At 39.5% G+C, this 22,244-nt stretch overlaps 1 protein-coding gene across 1 annotated transcript; it reads right to left on the bottom strand.

Moving 5' to 3' along the window:
* Nucleotides 1-3,060: 3,060 nt before the first annotated feature.
* On the bottom strand, nt 3,061-20,769 carry LOC128470362 (galactoside alpha-(1,2)-fucosyltransferase 2-like). Its single transcript, XM_053452241.1, has 2 exons — nt 20,598-20,769; nt 3,061-4,332 (listed from the first exon to the last, which is right to left on the bottom strand). Exon 2 carries the CDS (start codon nt 4,274-4,276, stop codon nt 3,197-3,199), a length of 1,080 nt encoding a protein of 359 aa, XP_053308216.1. The 5' UTR covers nt 4,277-4,332; nt 20,598-20,769; the 3' UTR covers nt 3,061-3,196.
* Nucleotides 20,770-22,244: the final 1,475 nt, after the last annotated feature.

Below are 22,244 nucleotides of genomic sequence, written 5' to 3'. Positions count from 1 at the left end.
GTTTAATTTTTGACCAAGGTGTGTTTCGGGACAAAAATAAAACAGGACTTTAATATTCAGACAAAGAATGCTTAGAGGGTTCTAGAAGACATGAAAAGGAAACTGTATTATGAAGTGCAATAGGGAACACCATGTTCTATGAAAACAGGTACAAAAAAGGGGCATAAAAACTTCATAAAATGGTCACCAGAGCACCTCAAGAAAAAAGGGGTACTCAAAGTTTTATAGGCATACCAAACCCAGATATATTACTAGTACAAATAGATAATAATGGAAAACAACAAAACAAGACTATGCAAGTGGGAAAAGGTGACTTAGCAGAACAAGCAAATTACAGATGGAGTGTCGCTTTAAATAAATTATGTCACCGTCTGTGAGTAAGGGTTATTTTAATAATTTCACTTGCAAATCTTCTCGGCTTCAATGGAGGCTGTGGTGAGTGATCTTGCTGTATGACATTATTATTACACAAGAAAAATACCTTAGAAAAGCACCTTCTATAGTTGGATTATGAAATATGGATAACCAGATTGAACAATTAAGAGTACTTGACGTTAATGTGCTGACGAATCAGCCATAACTGTATCCTAGCATCTTCACTTAATACGTGCACATAAAAATAATACACTGTGAGAATAAGAAAGTTGGAAACTGAGTATTAAAAAAACATCAAACTTGAACGCTGCCGAATTCCCAAAGGCTACAAATGATCTGGGATCACAGAACAGATTGTACACTGAATTGTAGTCCTTGAATGCACAGACCAAAAAAAATGCATAAAATCAAAACATCAGGTCGAATTAAGTAAATAAACTTAGTTTTTCAGTAGTAGACCCAATATATACCTGGCATTTTATACCAAATAAAAGGCTCACAGAGGGTCTGGATAGATCCCCTGGGAACCTTTTTAATTTTAATATTGTTTCTGGAGGTGTAACATTTCAGGCTTTCTCCGTTATTTTGGTGTAACCGGTACTCTCGTCGAGCGTCATTACACCAGATCAGTCAACGAGAGACCCCCATGTTGTCCCTAAACAAAACAAAATGTTATTTAATGAAATAATTCTTTCTGGGAAGGTGTTTTTCTTATTCAACATTCATAGGAATGATTTTTCTTATACTGTATGATGTAATGACAAATGCAGCAAATTCAGCAGAGCAGGTGGATTTAGCTGTAAATAAGGACCTACACAATTTTTTTTGTATAAAAACTATAGATTTATTCTGAGAAAATTATATCAAATCAAAAACAATATGACATCATTTTTAGAAGAAACATAATTTATTTACAGATTTTCTTTATTGACAATGATGAGGTTTTGGCACCCAAAACAGGCGTTCCAGAAAAAAAGTGAATGTGTCCTCCATAAATAATTAAACCACGTGTTTCATAAAAATGAGCACGGGCACACCAGAGGGTTGCCCCCTATCTCTGCCACCCTAGGCTTACGTTGCCTCTCTCCTCACAGCAGAGCGCCGGGATATGACATAATGCTGACGCTCCATGTCTTAAAGGCAGCCAGCCACTTGTAATGCCTCCATAGTATAAACAGGCCGCTTAAAGAGATCTCCCATGTAACAGTGGGGGGACAGATCAAGAGGGCAGTTTGTATCTCGGTTTTGGGGCAGGGTGATGGCCACCACCCAAAACCTGCCGACCTAGGCTGACTTAATACCTTCCTCATTACAATGCCAGATATGGCAATTGCAGGAAGGAAGTGAGTGGAATTAGGGGAATTCTATTTTATTGAAATTTAGACTCAAATGTAAACAGGTGACACACATTTCATGTTTTAAATGATCATTCCGATGGGAACTAGTTACAAAGTCATCCATACAGCATTGAGACTGTTGACCTGTAGTATTAACTGATACAATTTCATGTCGGAAAAGTCTTTAGTCCTTTAAACATCACTTAAAGTTTCTCATCGCGTACATTTGTAATCACAAAACGACATTCCATTTTCAGAAATATAATTAACATCGTGAAAATCACATTTCCTAAGACATAATCATTAAACTGAAGTAGTAAAAACTCAGGAATGTTATCCTAAGAGATCTGAAATTGGGCAACAATGCATTTTTTATGACTGGAACTAAAATGACTCGACCTCAGCACAGGGTGGCATTAATAAAAGTTAGTTATAAAGCTCAAAGTAACATTGTACAAAACAACCATTACATTATATCTTTTTTATTTATTTATTACAAAAAACTGCATTCTTTGCAGCAGTAAATGCCATGTAGCAGGAGTGGACACAAATAATTGCATAAAAATATCAGTATGTTGTTGTAATATATATATATTACTTCTTAAATAAGAGGTGATATTTTATTTTAACCACTCTTTGCCTCCACTGAACATGGCAACTGAACACAGCACTAACCTTTTATTCACGGTGCATTAATATTTATTTGTCTTCAGATAGTTAATGTAAATGTGCATCTATAGTGTCAATCCAGTGTAACATAAAAGGTTAATTTATGGAAGGCACACGTTTTGCCAGATATGTTAATAACGGTCCATGGCAGAAAAGGGTCTAATTCAGGAGTCTCCGTTGCTACGTTTAACAAAAGCTACCTAAGAGCTAGTGCTACTACAAAAACACTTTGGAAAATTCAGTTTTATGGGATGGATTAAGGCTAGGTTATTTTAAATAATGTATAATAACACAATATGAATAATTTCAATAAATAATTATTTAAATACATGTATAAGACCTCTCACATAAAAATCACCAATATGATGTAGGCGTATTATTTTCTGCCTCAATCTGAGTATTTTGTATAGGTTTTTAGATGGCAATTTATGTCATGACTCACCAAAGTAGCAGATTGTTCTAGTGTAGGTCTCTATTATTCGCTATATTACTGCCCTCATTAGAACTCAACTTCTGATTGACCGTTACGTCATTAACCTAGCTTGATTTTTTACACCACTTGAAAAAAGAGGTAACAGGCCGTTGGTATCCTTCATCTTTTACAACCTCCATTCACCCTATAGATGTAAAAATATATATATATATATATATATAAATATTTGAGTATTCCCCCCCCCACCTTTAATAATAGAACGCAATTATATTGTAATATGTTATTCTACTCCATTCAATTCATATACCCTTCCTTGTATGAGGCAGAAATATGGAAATCTTCAGTCAACATTATGAAGGAAACTTTGGGTGTTCTACCCTACTTAATGTAAGAGGGGGGAAAGATCTGCGGCAATCCCAATCCATTCAGGTAGATAAGCAGCATCGTAATGAAAAATTTTCAAAAATTCGGAATCGGGTAAGGTGAAGTTGGTGAGGTAAACTGTCTCTCCCCCGACTAGATAACTGGCCCAATAGCCGAAGGTCCCTATAGTCATTATTGTGTGGTTACAGCTGGCCAGGAGGGCAAAATCTTTCCCAGGTGTTGACTCATTTCCATCCCCTGAGAAATAAACATCTCCCCTAGAATTGTCAATGTTTTGTTTGCACCAATTCATCCCATTGCTGGTCACCACAAAGACAGGTTCTTTATACTTTTTACGGAAATATCCCATGGCTTTCTCCAAGTAGCCTCTGTCGCCAATCACACCTTTCCACACATTAGGCATAATATCTATGTAATCCCCTCTCCGGACATGGATTCCAATGTAGGTCACTTTTCCCTTTGAGCCTTTAATTCTTTGTAAGACTTGATTGGCCTCATTCTTAAGATGATCATGTATAGTGAATTCTTTAAGTATTTCATCACGGAGATGATGGTAGAAGGTCCATGAGCAGGGGAAGCCAGTGAGCTTCAGATAGGTTTCATCGATATGGTTATATTCCTCGGACATCCAGTCATGTATCCAGTACTCTTTAAACGCAATGCTGCCAGCAGTGTTCCTCTGCAAAACTGGAAGTGTGATCTTAAAGATAGGAGCTAAATAGTTATGCATTTCTGGAAGTATGTATGGTTGGCGCCCATTTGCCTTGGCCAAGGCATATAAGGTTGCATACTGTCCCATCTGATTGCCTAGCCTCCCATCAGGATGGATTGTCCAAGCCCCCATGTCTTTAGTCACTGCACAGTCTTTAGTCACTGCACTGTTTCTTGATTCTGATGTTTCCTTGCTATTTGTGTGCAGAGCATTGTTTTGAAGGCACGGAATGGAAAACCGAACTTTGGGGTAAAACATAAAAAAACTACATTGAGCCTGCAACCTGTATAATATTGAAAAAATAAAAACTGAAAAAAATACCATCACCAGGATAGTTATTTTCTTCCTTTTCCTCATTCGTTCCATGACTACTTAGTATCGTTACCTGGCTGTCGCATGGGCTGTTCCATAAAAATATACACCTGTCATAGAAAAAAAGCAGAATGTAAGTACTGGATACCAAATAGAAATGTTACAAACCCATTCCCCGAAAGCCATACCCCGAATCAGGAATGGACTGAAAAGTGAGACAGGATGCTCATAACTACTTGCCCCCCTTTACCCGGTGTTACCCGCATTAGCTTTTTGTGTAGTAAAATGCATGAGAGTTTCGGACGAATGCAAATGGATTCATAGTTTGGTCATTTAAGTTCCAGAGCCCTGATACTTTGCATACCGTGTCTGTCTTATTAGGAATACAATATACTATACGGCAACCTAAACAAATAAAATTACAAAAAAAATGATTAAATAATCCATCTAGATCATCTCGACGAGAATCAGTTAAATGTCCCTATTTGTTTACAAACTTTCGAGAATAAAACAGATGGACACCAAATAAAACAAATAAATGGGTATATAAAGGGTTTAAACATGCAAAGAAACATAGAATGACTACTTGGAGTGGCTTCGTGAAGAGGTAGAGGTAACCTTCCTAGTTCTTTATAAAACATATAAGGCGTTCTGCCTAAATCAGGGACGGGAACATGACTTTCCTATTATCTGTCTGTGTCTGTGACCATTTGTGGAGTCTAATTAAAATAAAGCTATAGACTTATGGGCCATACTTCTCTCACTGATGAGATACAGTGAAGATCCCTGAAATTTCCAACCATCCACCCTTCGTTTCGTTATCTTTGTAGTGTTGTGTTATCTCACTTTGTGGTATTTCCCTGCCTTTCTACTCAAGATAGTGATGAAAAAGCCTCCATAGGTGACATATAATACCGCCAACCCCATGATCAAAAAGGTAATGGATTTAATGGAGGTAACCGCCTACTGAAACCAAAATATTCACACGCACACCGGGCAGGTGGGTTTCCGGCTGACACTATGCCACCAGGCAGCCACTGGCCTTAAAGTACCAGGGCCATCAAATCAACGCCCTAGAATAAGGGATTATGCTAGTATGTATTTTAAGGTTAATGGTTAACTGACTTCAATAAGTCAATAGAAATGTATAAAACGTGACTCTAATGCAAAGATATTAAAGTGTTCATAATGCCTTAGTAGATGATTACTATTATTTTTATGACCTTTTTATCGTCTGTGTTCCTGCTTTATAATGAACAATGGAAGTGGGAAATCTCTCACTGCAGCTTTGCGTGTACATGGTGTAAATAATGTTCACAATACAGCCAATTACAGGCCCTACTCGTTGCAGCGGTGAAGTAATTCATTTAACAAAATCCATTCAAGTCAAAAATTTTGATTGCATAATTACATAGAAATTCAACCTTTCGAAAAAAAAAAACGTAATCATCTAACATTAAAGGGACACACCAGCCATGGAATAATAATAATTATATAAAAGAACCATTCAGCCCATTTTGGCTGTCCATTTTTACAGATTTTTCTAGTAAAGACTTGATCATTTATAAATAAATATCAAAGTGTAGTGTGGGTAACCCAAACTTTTAAATAAATAAGTAAATAATGAATATTAATCCTTCCTCAAGGTACATTCAGAATATTGTATACATATTGCTTATTCAGAATAATGTATACATTAAGGGGCGCTCATACAAAGGGGAAGAAAAGAAACAATAATAGTGTAGAATGTCCAATAAAAATTATATCATAACACGATATTATTTTTATTGGACATCCTACACTATTATTGTTTCCCTTTGTATGACCGCCCCTTAACATATAAATTTTTTTTTTTACTAAAAACTCGGACCTTTTATAAGCCGTTGGTCTCGTCTTAGATTCAGGATAGCTTTATGCCTACCCTATGCATGTTTAAATGCATGGTTGGGACCTTCTGAAAGTACTTGTTTGTGAATATTTAATTTATGTAGCCAAGCAGAACCTCCATACCGATAACCGATCTGCAGAAGAGACAAAAGAGGGTTATCTCAATCTGGAGATTTTGTAGGAGGTGTCATAGACCGGGAAGAAACACTATACAATACACTAGGCATGTGCATTATAATAATAATCATATTATTTATTGTTTTATAAAGCACCATCATATTCCATAGTGTTGTACAATGGGATTGAAGCAGGTTTGGCCTGCCACCACTCTCAGAGCGCTGCTCTACTAAGTCTAGACCTGCATACATCGCTGGTCATCACACACAATTCAAGTGCTAATTCCAAAATGATTATAGACTATAATTTGTGGTTTGCAGTAAAAGAGAGGACCCTTTCATCTTTGTTCTCAGTGGTCTTAAACTTTGTCCCTGAAGATTGGGAGTCCTTAATGAACATGCTTTAGAAGCGTGTCACTCATGTTTACCAGTATACCAGTCCCAACTGCTATCAGCACCACTAGCGCATGTCATAAACCATCAGTCCTACAAACGAAGATGATGGCAAAACAGAACGTTTCTCCGGTGTTGTTTGTGTGGAGGTTCACGGTCATTGAAATGGTCTGTTTGTCAGGAAGTGTGCATTAGGCAGCTCCGTCTGAGCTAGTACCATCTGGCACATGTATGGTGTGCGTGACCCTTGTACGATCCCTATTATGAAAACACATTTTTGGTCATGCCCATAAGGTGTCGTAGATTGTTTAACCCTGGGACTGAGAATGCCAGAGCAAGCAGACATTTTTTTATCCTGTTGTTGATTTTTCCATTGTAATGTAAATCTAGACCCATTGCCAGCTCATCCATTTAATACTTACTTTATTATGCAAACATGTTGCATTCTACGCAACATGATTAAGAGAACAGATTAATCTGGTTCCCAGGGTCGTAGCTGGGAACTGCCTAGAAATACTGTCCCAAAAATACTATCCCATATTTCTTGCTCTCATGTCTGAAAGTGGAGCCAATGTGGCAAAAGCTGAACTAGCCATGTGGAAGGTACAGAAATTCAGAAAGAAAGACTGTCCTGGAAGCAGGGCCGACCGAAGACTTAACGCCGCCTGGGGCGAAGTTTAAAACGCCCCCCCCCCCTGATGAGACTCTGACCCCTGCCCCTGGGAACCTTTGTTCACAGTGATTCAGCCTTCTGCTCTTTAAGTTTATTTAATTTTGTTTACTTATTTTTTTCTTTATTGTATTTTTAGTACATTTCTGATGTAAAAAAATTCTGATGTATGGCTGATTGGCATACTTGGGAACTCTCTGGGTTTGACCCGGAGATTGCCGGGTGAGCGCTGCTCCTCCGGTTCTCCTGGTCAAGACCTGAATCCTCCGGGTTGCGGGAGCGGGGTCTTGACTCTCCCTGCTCCCCGCCCATTTTTACTTTAAATGGAGGTGTTTTTCGCTGCCATCAGCGGGAAGGCCCGACAGCGGGACCGCCCGCCGACATCAGTGTGCAGTCCTGGCCGCGTCCTGCAAGGGAAGGTTCCGGGTAGCCTGAGCCCAGAAATACCCAGGTATGCTGGGAAGGGTGAATGCTGGTTCCGGAGAACTGCCTTGGGTGTGAGGCAATACCCTGCACCACGAACTGGTGGGTATTGGTGTACATGAGAGCGCACACCACTACTTTCTTCATGATGTTCCATACCGTCGTGATGGTTTTTGGCACACCTGTTTCATGATGGCATGGAACAAGGTTAAATGACCAAAAAGCAGGGATAACCCGGATATAGCGAGGTGGACCTGTCCCTTTAAGGACAGCAGCTACCTGATGACTTAAGTTCGGCCGAAAGCTGTACATGCGCGTTGATTAGTTTGTTGGAAAGCTCAGCTACAATGATCTTTAACTGCAGAAAAAGACACATGCTTCTGCTGAAAAACAGTAGAAGGCACACTTCTTTCCATTTTAATGTACAAATATTTTACTACCAAAGCAGACAAAAGACAGTTTCATGGAGAAGAGGGTTGTAAACCAGTGGACAATAAGTGCAGGTATATATGTCGTTTCTATTAATAACACCAGGTGTGGTTCCCCATGGAAACTTACAACACTCTTATCATATTCAGCTGTTCTAGGTATATGGGTAAGCTTAACCTAATATTTGCATTGTGAATATAGTTGGCTGTGGTCTTTTTAGTCCATTGTGGCTGGGGTCTTTGGAAACCAGATTAATATCACCGTTTTGCATGCAAACAAACAAAGGGCACTTTTGCAACGCAAATCATATGTAAATCTATACATGGATTTGTTCATTTAGAGCAAAATAATGTTATATATTTTTCAATTAATTTGGTATCAATATTATGGTCTCTGATGTAACTCTCATAGCCATACCCGAGAACATGCTAAATGAGCTGACCCTGAAACGCTTTAGATATTAACCCTTTAACAGCTCATCATATAGATTCATGTAGCAACTTATCAAATGTGTTAACCAAATTAATCTAGTGCCGGTCCTCAAGCCAACCTTGACATTTCATTATTTAAAGAAACACTTGATTGAGTCACCTACATTCAAGCAGGGATATCAACCATAACATGTTGGTAGCAAAAGCACTCATTTATCATCAGATCAATGCAGAGCATGCATGAGTCAGGGAAAGAGCGTTAAGGGGCAGTCAAACCAATTCTTTTTTCAGACAAGGAGAAGCAAACAATATTTCAAAGGAGCAGAAACATTCGGGCAAGAGGTCATAGTTTAACCCCTTAAGGACAATGGGCGGTCCCAAAACCCATTGAAAACATGCATTTTGAGGGGTTAAAAATAGAGGGACAGAGGCTTATACTGTGTGTTAATACAAGAAAGTTTTCCTTCACTGAAAGAGAGGTAGATAAGTGCAACAGTCTTTCAGTAGAAGAGATAGATGATAATACAATGAGTTTAGGATAAGTATATTGCTCCAAGAACAAGGACTGACTAAGTCTTCACAGCTGGAGAAATAGACAGGCTAAGGGGGCTGATAGGATTTTGTAGACTTGGGCATTCGGATTCATACAAACCGTAATAACCCCAAATGTGTTAATTTGTATGAATCTTCGAAATGGAAAGTCATCTAATTTTTGTTGTAATTTGTTCATTCATTTGCCTCTTGTAGCTGAGTCATCTCTCCCCTGTCCCACCGTCCAAGATTTTCTGGGATGGTTGCCAGTTAATTAGAAGATGTTACATTTGTTGGAGCCAGGCAGGCTTAAATACGTTTTGGCAATGTTCCCAGAAAATGTAGTTAAGGTTTAACGTGCTATACCCATGAGTGCAATGAATCCAAAAGATGTTGCTTATTAAGTATTAGGAAATAGCAAACTCCTCAGGATGCAGGAGCTTCAAACAGTAAAATAAAAAAAGGCTATAGTTAACAATTGCTATGCAAGCGATACCTATCTTCTGAAAAAATCTCCACCAAAACACCAATTTATAATAGAGAACTGCAAAGGACAAGAAGGAAAATAAAAATAGCTGTGAACCTCAAACTACTTCTGCTGGGAGGCTGCTCCACATATCCACCACCCTTTCAGTAAAGTAAATCTTTCTTACATTAAATAAAAGTAAAAACCTTAGTGGCTCGGTGGACCTCAAGCTACTTTAATAAGATTTTGACTGTGCTACTGCTGTGGGGGCATGAACTATTAAGCCCAACACATTTTCCTGTGACCATCCCCCACAACCACCTCTTGTCCTTGTAGAGGCTAGAATACAGTAAGAAATGTAAATATATATATAGGATAGACACAGGGCCGGCCCGACAATGGAGCCGAGTGGGGCAACCGCTCCAGGCAGCACTTTTGAAGGGGCTGCACTTTTTTATTTTTTCAAAGCGAAAGAGAGAGAAAGGGGCGCCGAGTTGTCAGTACCCGCTCGGCGCCCCTCTCTCTCTACTCCGCGGCGAGTCTCCCTGTTCGGTCTCGGTGCCGGCTTGTAATGCTGAGCGCCGGAAGATTTCCGGCGCTCAGCATTACAAGCCGGCACCGAGACCGAACAGGGAGACTCGCCGCAGGATTGCTGAAAGGTAAGTACAAGGGAAGGGGGGGTGTGGAGGAACGGAGGGATAGGAAGGGTAGATAAGGGGGGGGGCGGCATTTTGCCTTGGGATAGGCATACTGATTCACGTCTTTACATCAGGAAAACCAGACACACTAGTCTTACCTGCTGTCACATTCTATTTAAGAAGAAAAGGACACCAAGGACACCTTGCCAGCAGATAGCCACACTTTTCCATAATACTGGGTATTGGAGCTAAAATATATTTCTGAAACATAGAACTTGACAACAAAGAAACTCAAACCTTAATCACTCCTTGATCCATCTCTTTTCACAGATTCCAGCCTCCCTTAGTCAATTGTTTTTAAACCAAATAACCCTTAAACAATTAAAAAGCACAAACTAAAGGTGAATTTGGTGAATAAATGTAATGATGTTAAAGCTATACAGGTTATAGCCCCCTTTAATAATTGTTTATTGTTCTGACAATTAACCCATTATAACAATGGTTGCTTTAGATCATTCCACTATTGTACAAGAAAGACTCTTTTCTAGGAACATATTTTTTTTTCTTCAGCTTCTTTGAGGGAAATAAGACATAATGATAATTAGATCCCCAGTGTCCTTCTGTCTGCTAGCATGTGCTTCTAAAACTCCCACAAGCTTTCACTCTCAAGGACGCTGTTACGAAAAAACATCTTTGAAGGCTTACATTATAGGATGTATAGTTCATAAGAGCCCTAGATAGATAGATAGATAGATAGATAGATAGATAGATAGATAGATAGATAGATAGATAAATAATAAAGAGAGGTTATTCACTCCTGAAGACATCTGTACCCAAATAGACCCCGTCCCCTGCTTTCCTGTTTACCATGAGCGGCAAAACAGAGGTTGCTCCCACAGTATGAGAACGCCATAGCGGTGAGCTGCAGGCCTGCGTGAGCGGACAAGCGGTTGCAGGGTTTGCCTGGGTTCCCTAGAATGGTGCCAGCCCTCTCCTGTCTTACCTAGAATACCCCAATTATAATACTTTTTGTTTGTTTTATAGATATTTTAGATACACTGGGTTTTTATATAAATAATCATTCTCATTAAAAATGGTAAAAGTGGAGGAATCAGGAGAAGCATTCCACTGGTCGTCATGGTGATTGCACAATATTTCCATTGTGCTGGAACGGTTGTTCATGTGCATTTCTTGTAATGAGACAGTGTAGTAACTTATTATCCTGGGAAGAGGTAGAAAACAAAACCCTAAGTTCATAAAAGCAGGGGCAAGAAATCTACAACTTAGGAAACAAAGCATTCATACAGAAGCATGTCTGGCATTCTCTTTAATTACATGTAACTATTAACCAAGAGGCTTATCTCTCAACCTGACGTCTACTTAATATAAGATTACAGATACTTCTACAAGACAAGCCGTTAACATGAGTACAGTATGGATACGCTGCTTACGTAAGAAAACAACCATATTTCTTTTTTTGCTATTTTTGGTGAAAACCTTGAAAGGGACGGTCACAATTGAGTTACAATGGAAATATTGTAATTTATTTCAGCTTCACAAACAAATATTCTATAATTTCAACCTAAATAAAACCATTACACATATTGCAAAAAAAAAAAAAAAACCATAATAAATGGGGGAATGTCTAACCTTGTGCAGGTAACATTAGTTAGAGGTCGGAGAGCTGGCCAAGGCAGGTCACAAAACAAGCCAGAGCCGAGCTATATTGGGGCCACCCCTAGTGTATGACATCTCTAAAATCCCAAAGACAGAAGTGGGTGAGGTCCTTCAACGGCTCAGTACCTGCACACGTTCTGTAAGGACCCTGTTTCAGGCCATGCTTTTGCCTTAGTACTTACTAAAATATATTTAGGCAGCTGGTTGCAACACCCGTGGAAAGGGGTGGGATGGTTCTCAACGAGCAATCTTTTTGTGTGCTAATCCTGCACCTTGCAGCTATTTCTGAGATAGCGCTTCCCGCTGGATTATGGCCCCAGGGAGTGCTCACCTGTTAGCTATCTGCAAATTACCTCACCTGGCAATTAATACTCAGTCCAATATAAGGCCGCTCCTTCTTATCCCTATTGCCCTTGTGTGTCCTAGATGCTAGTTTTCTAGTAGCAGTGTCTCATAGTTTTCATCTCCTTTTGTGACTCGGTTTGCTGTGTTGATGTTCCTGACTTCTGGCTAGGTCCTGTTTTTGCCTGATTGCTGCTGATTTCCTGATCTCTCCACTGCTGAGCTTGTCTGACTTGGTCTGTGTTGTAGCGTATATTGAAAGGCCAAGTCCCACAGCCGCTCAAACCAAAGGGGACTACCTGAGAGGAACCGTTTGGAGAGTGAAAAACTCAATTTCGGTCTCGAGGTGTACATTCCTTTGCCAGACAGTCCAGACATCTCGCATCAAGGGGTCTGTCTTGAAAAACATGACACTTTCCTTCAGATGAGCGTGGCCAAGCCTACATTGGCTCCCCAGCTCTATTAAAATTAGAGGGTGTAGAACTTCGTTTGTTATCGCAACTAATACAACAAGACACATTAACACTACACTAGTGACACAACACTAGTGTTGCAAGGAGGTCATAAGGGAGCTACAATGGAGGTCTGTGCTGATGCCTTTCCACCTTGGTATTGTGTTAGCAAACACATGGATGCTCCAGACCAGCAAACTGCTAAAACTTCCACTTTTAATAGAGGTGGTCACATTTGCTGATGATCAATTAATCACGGCATTTGATTAGCAGCATGTTCTTATGGAAGCAGTAAGGGGGTACTACTTAGTTTTTCACACATGGCTTCTCCAAATCATGACATGGTATAATATGCCATGTGTTGTTCATCTGAGTTTGTCTTTACCTATTTTTTGACCTGCTAAGGAACAGACTAAGCTAAGCTAAGATGGTCCTGTATAAAGCATATCTACATCAGTGGGATGTCTTCAGTCACCTCACTGGGCGATTGAACTGGGCATTACACAGGATCAGCTCAGTCCTTCTTATAATGTATTAGTGTTTGGGCCTTAATGGTGCATAAAGAATTCAGGAACATAAAACCAAAACTCTCCTACAAACCTTAACACCATATCCTGCTTTACCAACCCTATTTATTCTGGCATAACCAACACCAAGTCCAGACTCACTAAAGATGAATGACAACTTGAAATGTAGCAAATTATTGCAAACTATCATGCAGCTTATGCGTATTTTGTTCATTCTGGTTATTTTAATCAGTAGACATTCTTACAAAAGTCCTTGGTTTTCTAGTGCAAGGTAAACTATGTCAACTTCCTTTCTGCATGGAACGTGTTTGCCGTGACATACAGAAGAAGGTGATAACTTTTCACCCCACGGAAATGTTTGCAGAAAAAAACGGTGGCATAACTGCCAGTAAAGTCTCCTGCATCATATTTATGTCCCTTGACAGGACCCTTTTGCAATGAACACTAGATTTCAAGCAGTAAATACAGTTATGCGACATAGGCAAGTGGATACTCAAAATTCCACATTACTTCCACCGAGTTCTACTCGCATGAATTTCTTTTGGGAAAAGAACTTGATAGCATTGGCTCATCGACTTACTCAGTCTCCTAGTCTCCTGTAACAGGCCAACCCTTTAGGGAATTTGTTACCAGAACAATTCTAATCAGTCCATCCATTTAAATAGTGTTGTTAATCCCACATGATGTCAAACATAAAAGCAGCACAGCATATTAACCCCTTGAACATAATTGATGTCAGGCACATTACAGAAATGCATCCCATTAGTGACATTTGGCAAGTCTGGCATGCCATGGGGTAAAACAAGTGTCCCAAATAGTACATGGAGGCAGAATGACCAGATGTGAAAAAATGGTTATGAAATAGCAATATGCTACTTGTACTTATTGCCCTATAAATTACAGAAAGGGAAAAAAACAAACATTTTGTATTTTTAAACTCAGGACAAACATTCAAGTAAAAAAGATGATATGATCAAAATAATGGTACCTAAAGAAAGCCCTCCTCGTCCTCAAAAAAATTATAAAATTTGTGCGCGTACACTAAATGAGACGGAAGAAAATAAATGCTAAACACAAATGCTGCAGAAGCATTTTCCCTTCAGGTGACATACCAAGCAGGCTCATTGGTTCTGTGACGTATCACGGGGGGCACTGCTGCTGGACAGACCAGCACAGCAACCATGAGCTCCCCCCAGCCTTTGATTGCTCCTACCGGAGCGATTTTACAGACTAAACATGCAATCGCTGGTAAATCCGCAATCCGCCAGTGATCACATTCCCAGCTGCGACAGGCAGTGTGGGGATCTGCCACAACATTCCCCAACTGCCCGAATGCTCAATAAGAATGGCAGTGCAGTGTTAACCCCTTCAACGCGGCATTTTAGGAGTCAATACTCAGTTGGTCAATCACAGTTAAACACATAGCAAAAACAAAAAAACACTTGGTCATTTAGTGCAAACATGGTAAAATACCCCCGGTCCTTAAGAGGTTAAGAGAACCATTGTCACAAAGGGTCCAAAAAATTAAAAAAAACAGCTCTTTCCTTAAGGGGTTTATAAAAATTACAAAAATACCAGTTTTTACCTTGAAGAACAGCATGAGTGAAATAATTCTCAATATTTTTCAATTTGTTCTCAAGTCTTATCTCATTGATGGCTGTCGCAGAACTCCAAACTGCACAGAGCTCAGTGAGTAATCAGGCTTGAAGTTTACTATACAACGAGAAGGCAAGAAACGTTAACTCACAGTGTGGAGGTGGAGCAGCCCCAAACCGCGTATTTGTACATTTCCTGTAGTTAAAGTTTATTTTAAAACCGTGTTGGTTAAGAAATACAAAAACCCACATCCAACAGCCTCTGAGACTGGTTTCCTTCAACCGGCAGTATAATACATATGCACACATTCAGACAAGACAAAATAGAATATGCTTCCAAAATGGCACCCAGAGGTCTCTACAGTCCATAATTCTGTCAGCAACAGAGATATTATTTTGCACAGAAGAGAGGTAGAATCTTTACTATTATAATAAAAAGATTTGGACCAACTATTGTAATATGTAGATTTGCTGTTTAATATTGGTTTGTACAGATAATAGGGAGTTGCATATACCGTATTTGCTCGATTATAAGACGACCCCCAAAAATCTGATTAATTTATGAAAAAAAGAAAAAGCCTGAATATAAGACGACCCTGTAGGAAAAAAGTTTTACTAGTAAATGTTAGTTCATGTAAACTATGTGAACAATTGTTTGTTAATAAAAGCTATTTTTTTTCAACCTGCCCCCCCAGTTATGCACATCTGCCCCCAGGCTTGCCACTCTGTCCCAGAAATGCCTTATACCCCATATATGCCTTTTAACCCTCGAAATGCCACTGTGCCCCCATGATACGCCTTTTAACGCTCTATATGCCACTGTGCCCCATGATATGCCTTTTGACCCCCTATGTGCCACTCTGCCTCCAGAAATGCCTTATACCCCTATATGCCACTCTGGCATTTAGGGGGTTAAAAGGCATATTATGGGGCAGAGTGGCATATAGGGAGGTAAAAGGCATTTCAGGAGGCAGAGTGGCATTAAAGGGGTTAAAAGGCATTTCACAGAGCACTCTGCCTCCAGAAATGCCTTACACCCCCCATTTAACACTCCCCCTCCCTCCTCCAAACTTACCGGTGCTTCTGAGTTGGGGGGGCGCATACCACAGGAGGATCCAGGTCCCCTGCATCTGAGCCCCCGGTGCTTAGTCCGGGCAGCATGTAGAGCTCCATGTGAATCGCGTAGAGCTCTACGCACTGCCCGGACTAAGCACCGGGGACTCAGAAGCACCGGTAAGTTGGAGGGGGGCCATAACACAGGAGGATCCAGGTCCCCTGCATCCTCCTGTGTTATGCCCCCCCTCCAACTTACCGGTGCTTCTGAGTCCCCAGTGCTTAGTCCGGGCAGCGTGTAGAGCTCTACGCAATTGTATCGCGTAGAGCTCTACGCGATTATATCGCATAGAGCTCTACACGCAGCCCGGACTAAGCACCGGGGACTGAGAAGCACCGGTAAGTTGGGGGGGTTAACACAGGAGGATCCAGGTCCCCTGCATCGCTGCGGGGGATCTGGATCTTAGTCTCATAATCAGACCTATTTGAGGTCTGATTATAAGACGACCCTGATTATAAGACGAGGGGTATTTTTCAGAGCAAGAAACCTTTTTTCTGGAAAAAAACCTTGTCTTATAATCGAGCAAATACGGTATGTTGCCCCCAAAACAATAATAATAATAATTGAGGAAATAGGTAAAATGACAGTGAATGGGGTAAGGTATAATCATGGGCGACTTTAATCTTCCTGATGTCAACTGGAAAACCAATGTAGCTGATTGTGCCCAGAGTGCAGATCTTCTAAACTCCCTACTGGGATTATCTTTAAAACAAATAATTGAGGAGCCAGCTCGTAAGGAGGCCATATTAGATTTAGTGTTGACTAATGGAGATTTAAAGGGAGTCAACATGATAAAGGGAGAGGAGAAAAACTACCACAACAAGAAGACATACACTTGCTGGCCACTTTATTAGGTATACCTGTTCAATTGCTTGTTAACACAAATAGCTAATCAGCCAATCACATGGCAGCAACTCAATGCATTTAGGCATGTAGACGTTGTCAAGACAACTTGCTGAAGTTTTAACCGAGCATCAGAATGGGGAAGAAAGGGGATTTGATTGACTTTGAATCTGGCATGGTTATTGGTGCCAGACGGGCTGGCCTACTGAGATTTTCATGCACAACCATCTCTAGAGTTCACAGAGAATGGTCCGAAAAAGAGAAAATATCCAGTGAGCGGCAGCTGTGTGGACGAAAATGCCTTGTTGATGTCAGAGAAGAATGGGCAGACTGGTTCGATGTGAGAGAAAGGCAACAGTAACTCAAAAAACACTCATAACAACCAAGGTATGCAGAATACCATCTCTGAACGCACAACACGTCGAACCTTGAAGCAGATGGGCTACAGCAGCAGAAGACCACACCGGGTGCCGCTCCTGTCAGCTAAGAACAGGAAACTGAGGCTACAATTCTCACAGACTCACCAAAATTGGACAATGGAAGACTGGAAAAAACGTTGCCTGGTCTGATGAGTCTCGATTCCAGCTGCGACATACAGAGATGGCTGGGTCAGACTTTGGCGTAAACAACATGAAAGCAGGGATCCAGCCTTGTATAAACAGTTCAGGCTGGTGGTCTTAGCACACTTTGGGACCCTTAGTACCAAGTGAGCATCGTTTAAATGCGACAACCAGTATTGTTGCTGACTATGTCCATCCCTTTATGATCACAGTGTACTAATCTTCTGATGGCTACTTCCAGCAGGATAATGCACCATGACACAAATCTCACATCATCTCAAACTGGTTTTTTGAACATGACAATGAGGTCACTAAAATCCAATGGTACATTCACCAGATCTCAATCCAATAGTGATGCCATCATGTCCGTATGGACAAAAATCCAGCACCTTGTAGAAAGTATGCCACAAAGAATGAAGGCAGTTCTGAAGGCAATAGGGGGTCCAACCCGGTACTAGCGCAGTGTACCTAATAAAGGGGCCAGTGAGTGTAGTCTTAAGCTAGAGGGGCAAAGGTTAGTGGATGCATGGAATAGCCTTCCAGCAGAAGTGGTAGATGTTAATACAGTGAAAGTGTTTAAGCAAGCATTGGATAGGCATACGGCTAAGCTAGATACAAGATAAGGCCTGGGGCTAAGCAAAGTAATTCAGATGTTGGGCAAACTGGATGGGCCAAATGGTTCTTATCTGCCGCTACTTTCCATGTTATTCTGATCCACCCTGTTTCAGTAAATCAGCCACATATAATTCGGTAAAAACTGTACAAAGAAGCAATTGACATGAAAAAAAATGAAAGATTTTTAAATGAAGTCGATCATATTTTGAATTATATGTATTTAGCGTGGGCTAAAGTGTCTTTGGTTTGTATAATGTACACAGTCGTATTATTCATTAACCTTCAATCATGCAATCCATTCACATTTATCGGTACAAATGTCTTTTTCCACTTGGACCAGTTGAATTTCAACATAAAGAGGTCTACAGTAAATATTCTGAAATGCTTCTTGTGTAAAAAGTACAATATATTTGTTTTTGCATAAATACACTTTGCATTCCAGAGCTTTACGGCCCTTACTAATAAAAGCACCCATAGACAAGGTCTATAATGAACTTCAATAGTTGTCTGGATACAAAAAAGGATTACGGTTAGACTAAAAGCATTTAAGAGTCCCAGCTAGAATATACATCTCTCTGTGGGCGGGAGATTTAGGTGTATTGTAAGAAGTTTGACTTTACTGGGACAATGGTAAATAAACGGAACAGCCGCCCATTAGAAGTGGTATGTAATGAGGGAATGTAAACATGCATGGGATGGGCATAAAGCTATACCGAGTCTGACCAACGACTCCTTTACACCAAGACAGACTAGATGGATCTGCTGTCAAATTCTATGTTTTTATGTTTCTATGATCATTGCCTTAACCCTAGAGAGCAAAGCTAGAACAAATAACGATCAGCAAAGCAAACCTGAACAGCCGAGCATTCGGTCAAACTATGCATGAAAACAATTCACTTTTTCCTTTAAATCCGATAAATAAAAAGTCATTAGATGAGACACAAATTGAAATTCTGCGCTTTATAGATTAATAACCTTTATCGCTATTTAGACAGAAGACAGGGTAACCAGATGGCTCCGCTAAACCAACACGGCGATGATTTTAGTGAAACAGAGAAAAATGGATAAAATGGTTCTTATCTGGCGCTCTATATTTCAATTATGGGGCTTAAATTTTACATATGTATCCCTGTTTCAATGGGATACTGTATATCCTAAGAAAGATTAGAAAATAAATGCAGGTTTAATAACCTCAGAGAAACCGCATACAAAATTGAAATGTCACCTTGACATCAAGGGCGGCGAGCAGCTGCAAAAGGGTTAAGAAGGACAACAAGAGATCTACAATGTGGCTAGTGAAGTTACACCTGTTCAAGCTGAGGCAGACTTATTTAAAAATAAAATCAGGTAGACGGACAGCATGATTTACCCATAAACACATTTGTATTGTAAATATAAATATTTTTACTAAACAAACCAATTCTTGGATTCCCCAATCCTCAATCCTGTACTATAAAATGTACATATTTGCACAATAATCCTTGTTGAAACTGGAATGTACCCGACACATTATTTATACCGGTAGATTAAATGCATGTAGTAAATTGAAATAATAACAAATATTTTACTAGCTGCAAGAGTAAAAAAAGTATTTGCATATGTAAAAATATTAACATAACACTGAAATAAAAAGTGCATATTTGCTATTAAGTTACATCGCATTACAAATGATTAAATCATTTGTCAACGAAAAGTAGATATTAAAATTGTACACTTTTATAAAGCAAGAAAATTAATAGTATTGTTTTTTTAAGAGATTTCGAGGGGTTTTTTTTTTTAATTAATTTTAATTATAAAAAGGAAAAGGTTAGATTTACAACACTTAAAAATTCATGAAATCAAAATGTTTTAAGTATGGAAAGATAGTAAATTTGGTGCTTTAAAAAAATAGCATGATATCTAAATGTCTAAATAAAAAAAAAAAATACATACAGCTTACTTATATAATACAAATCACTATTCTAAATTCTAGTTTTAGCTCACTATTATTCATCAATAAATTAATTTATTTTACTTCTGTTTTTTGCAATATTGTTATTATTTCAATTATTAATTTTTTAAAAGCAACAAACTACATTTATTTTTGTGTTCAGTTTTAAGAATTTTACCGTAATTTTTTTTTATGTTAAAAAGATGCCGACTTTCCAGTTATTATTGTTATTTATAATAACGGATTACTTTTTTTGGAAACGTATCAATTCATAAGGTCACATTAATATTCTTTCTATGTCATTCCTAGATATCCTGGGCTGATACTCAGCACGGGCATGCCCTGTTTTTTTTTTCTTGTTGGTTTTGTGAAGCGGCGAAGTTCACTTCACCCTAATCTGGTGCCCGGTGGATGATATGGAAAAAAAAATGTTCTGGGTATTATTTGGGAAAAATTACGAGAACATACCACCTTGTATATTAGAACTGGTGGTTGTTTGTTCCATGGAGACAATGAATCTTTGGGAATTCCACAAAATCATTTTTATATGATACATAATTGAAGCCTTGGGATCGTGTAACCCCCTCGAGAAGTCACAGAGTCTAGATTGGTAAAACTGGGAATTATAAGGTGAAGAATAATGAACAATGAAGATCTAAACACAAAGCAGAATCTCTGTAGATATGGACATCTACTGTAGTAAAAATCTACAGCTAGATCTTAGAATGTGTCTTACCTCTTAGGATCTCACCGTCTATTCGAGTCTTGTTCCTACACCATCTGTGTACCTGTGGGAAGGTACGAGTAGAAACTCCTGTGGTATGACAGGTGTAATATACGTTCTACCAAAGGTTAATTATGCTGTTAGGAGGAAAAAAAAAAAAAAGTGTATGCGGCTCCCTCCTGTGCCCTTTGGTGTCAGTTACTTCGATTAAATAAGGTGAAGGGAGAAAAAGAGGAAAGAAAAAAAAAGAAGCATTTTTACTGTGGTGATGTTAAAACTAGTGTCAGATTTCAGACTTTACAGCAATTGTTCTACACACCCATGGTCAGGGTAATAAGGGTCTATGGATCCTCCTTGTTTCATAGTACAACATGTAAGAGATTAAGAATGCTCAAGGAATTACTTGAAACCTACTTCATTTTTTATGTTATCGAGGGAGGGCTGGCAAGAGGTGCATAGGGGAAGAGGTATTATCCCCTTGGCTGCTCTTATTTTAAGGTTATGGACTACTACGACAAATGTCTTAATTTATGGTTTGTATGTATGTTGGACAGAACTGGATATAACATGACTAAATTGGGAAGAACGGGCAATGTAGATAGGCCAAAATGTTCTAATCTGCTGGCAAATTCTAGGGTTCTCCAGCAGTAATTGCAGATCTTTTATGAGGTGCTGTCATCAAACATGATGTAGTTTACATGAAGAAGAAAAAAAACCTTTTTTTTTGTGGGATTTATAAATGGACTGCCCTCAGCAGCTGCCAAAACTTCAGTGTTAACCGTATGATGTACAGCAACGGAGGTATAAGGCTATATTGGAGTCTCGTGATGACACATAGAGCTGATTCTCTTTTCATCCTATTGATTTTGAAAATGTGACCTGGACTCTCCTATGGAAGAACATCAGTGTTTTTAAACTGAACTGATGAATGTGCCCCTTATTATTTGCCAGATGAGTCAATATAGCATTGTTTGGTGATTTCTCTAATAAAAGAAGTGGACATTGGACCTATAGCCTGAAATGCACATCATTCATATCTATAAAAATTGTGACACGACTAGCAGTTTTCTAGTTTACAGCACTTGCTCTTGGAACCTAATCACATAACTGTGCAATCTGTACAGATATATTGGGCAAATAACAAGACCGGTCTTAGTGCCAGGTGACTCAGGCAGTTCACATGGTCACATGGAACAGGGGAGGTGACATCTGCCACCCCAGGAAATCTCCCCAATGTTTGGAAGTAGATGTGGCATATGACAGGGGTGCAATGGGAGCCTCCAACATGTCTGAGGGGTATACACAAAGGGTATTAGGATTCTAAATGTAAAAAAACATGGTTTATGAGTGTGTGTGTTGGGGCAGCAGATACGTTTCTTGTCTGGGGTGTTATCTGGTCAAGGACTGGCTGTAAGTATGAACTGAGTAGCTAGACAATTTGCAGGCACACACCGATAGGGTGGCCACCCAGCTTGTATTTTACAGGCACAGCTGGTAATCACCCCTTGAAGCAGGTGCCAGCAAAAGTAAAATACTGGTAATGCAAAGCATACCACTGTCAATGCCTGGCTCAGTATATAGTGGTTGAAGTTATGTTGTACCACCATCTGTGTCTGGCTGGCTATACAATGATAGGAGTCTTGTTGTACCACCATCTGT

The sequence above is a fragment of the Spea bombifrons genome, chromosome 12 (genome assembly GCF_027358695.1).
Source record: "Spea bombifrons isolate aSpeBom1 chromosome 12, aSpeBom1.2.pri, whole genome shotgun sequence".
Lineage (NCBI taxonomy): Eukaryota > Metazoa > Chordata > Amphibia > Anura > Pelobatidae > Spea > Spea bombifrons.
Note: the sequence above shows the minus strand (reverse complement) of the source record. Positions and strands in the feature narration are given on the sequence as shown.

What these genes read in the sequence shown, in the direction of transcription:
- LOC128470362 (XM_053452241.1), bottom strand. Translation starts at nt 4,276, where the DNA reads ATGGAACGAATGAGGAAAAGGAAGAAAATAACTATCCTGGTGATGGTA.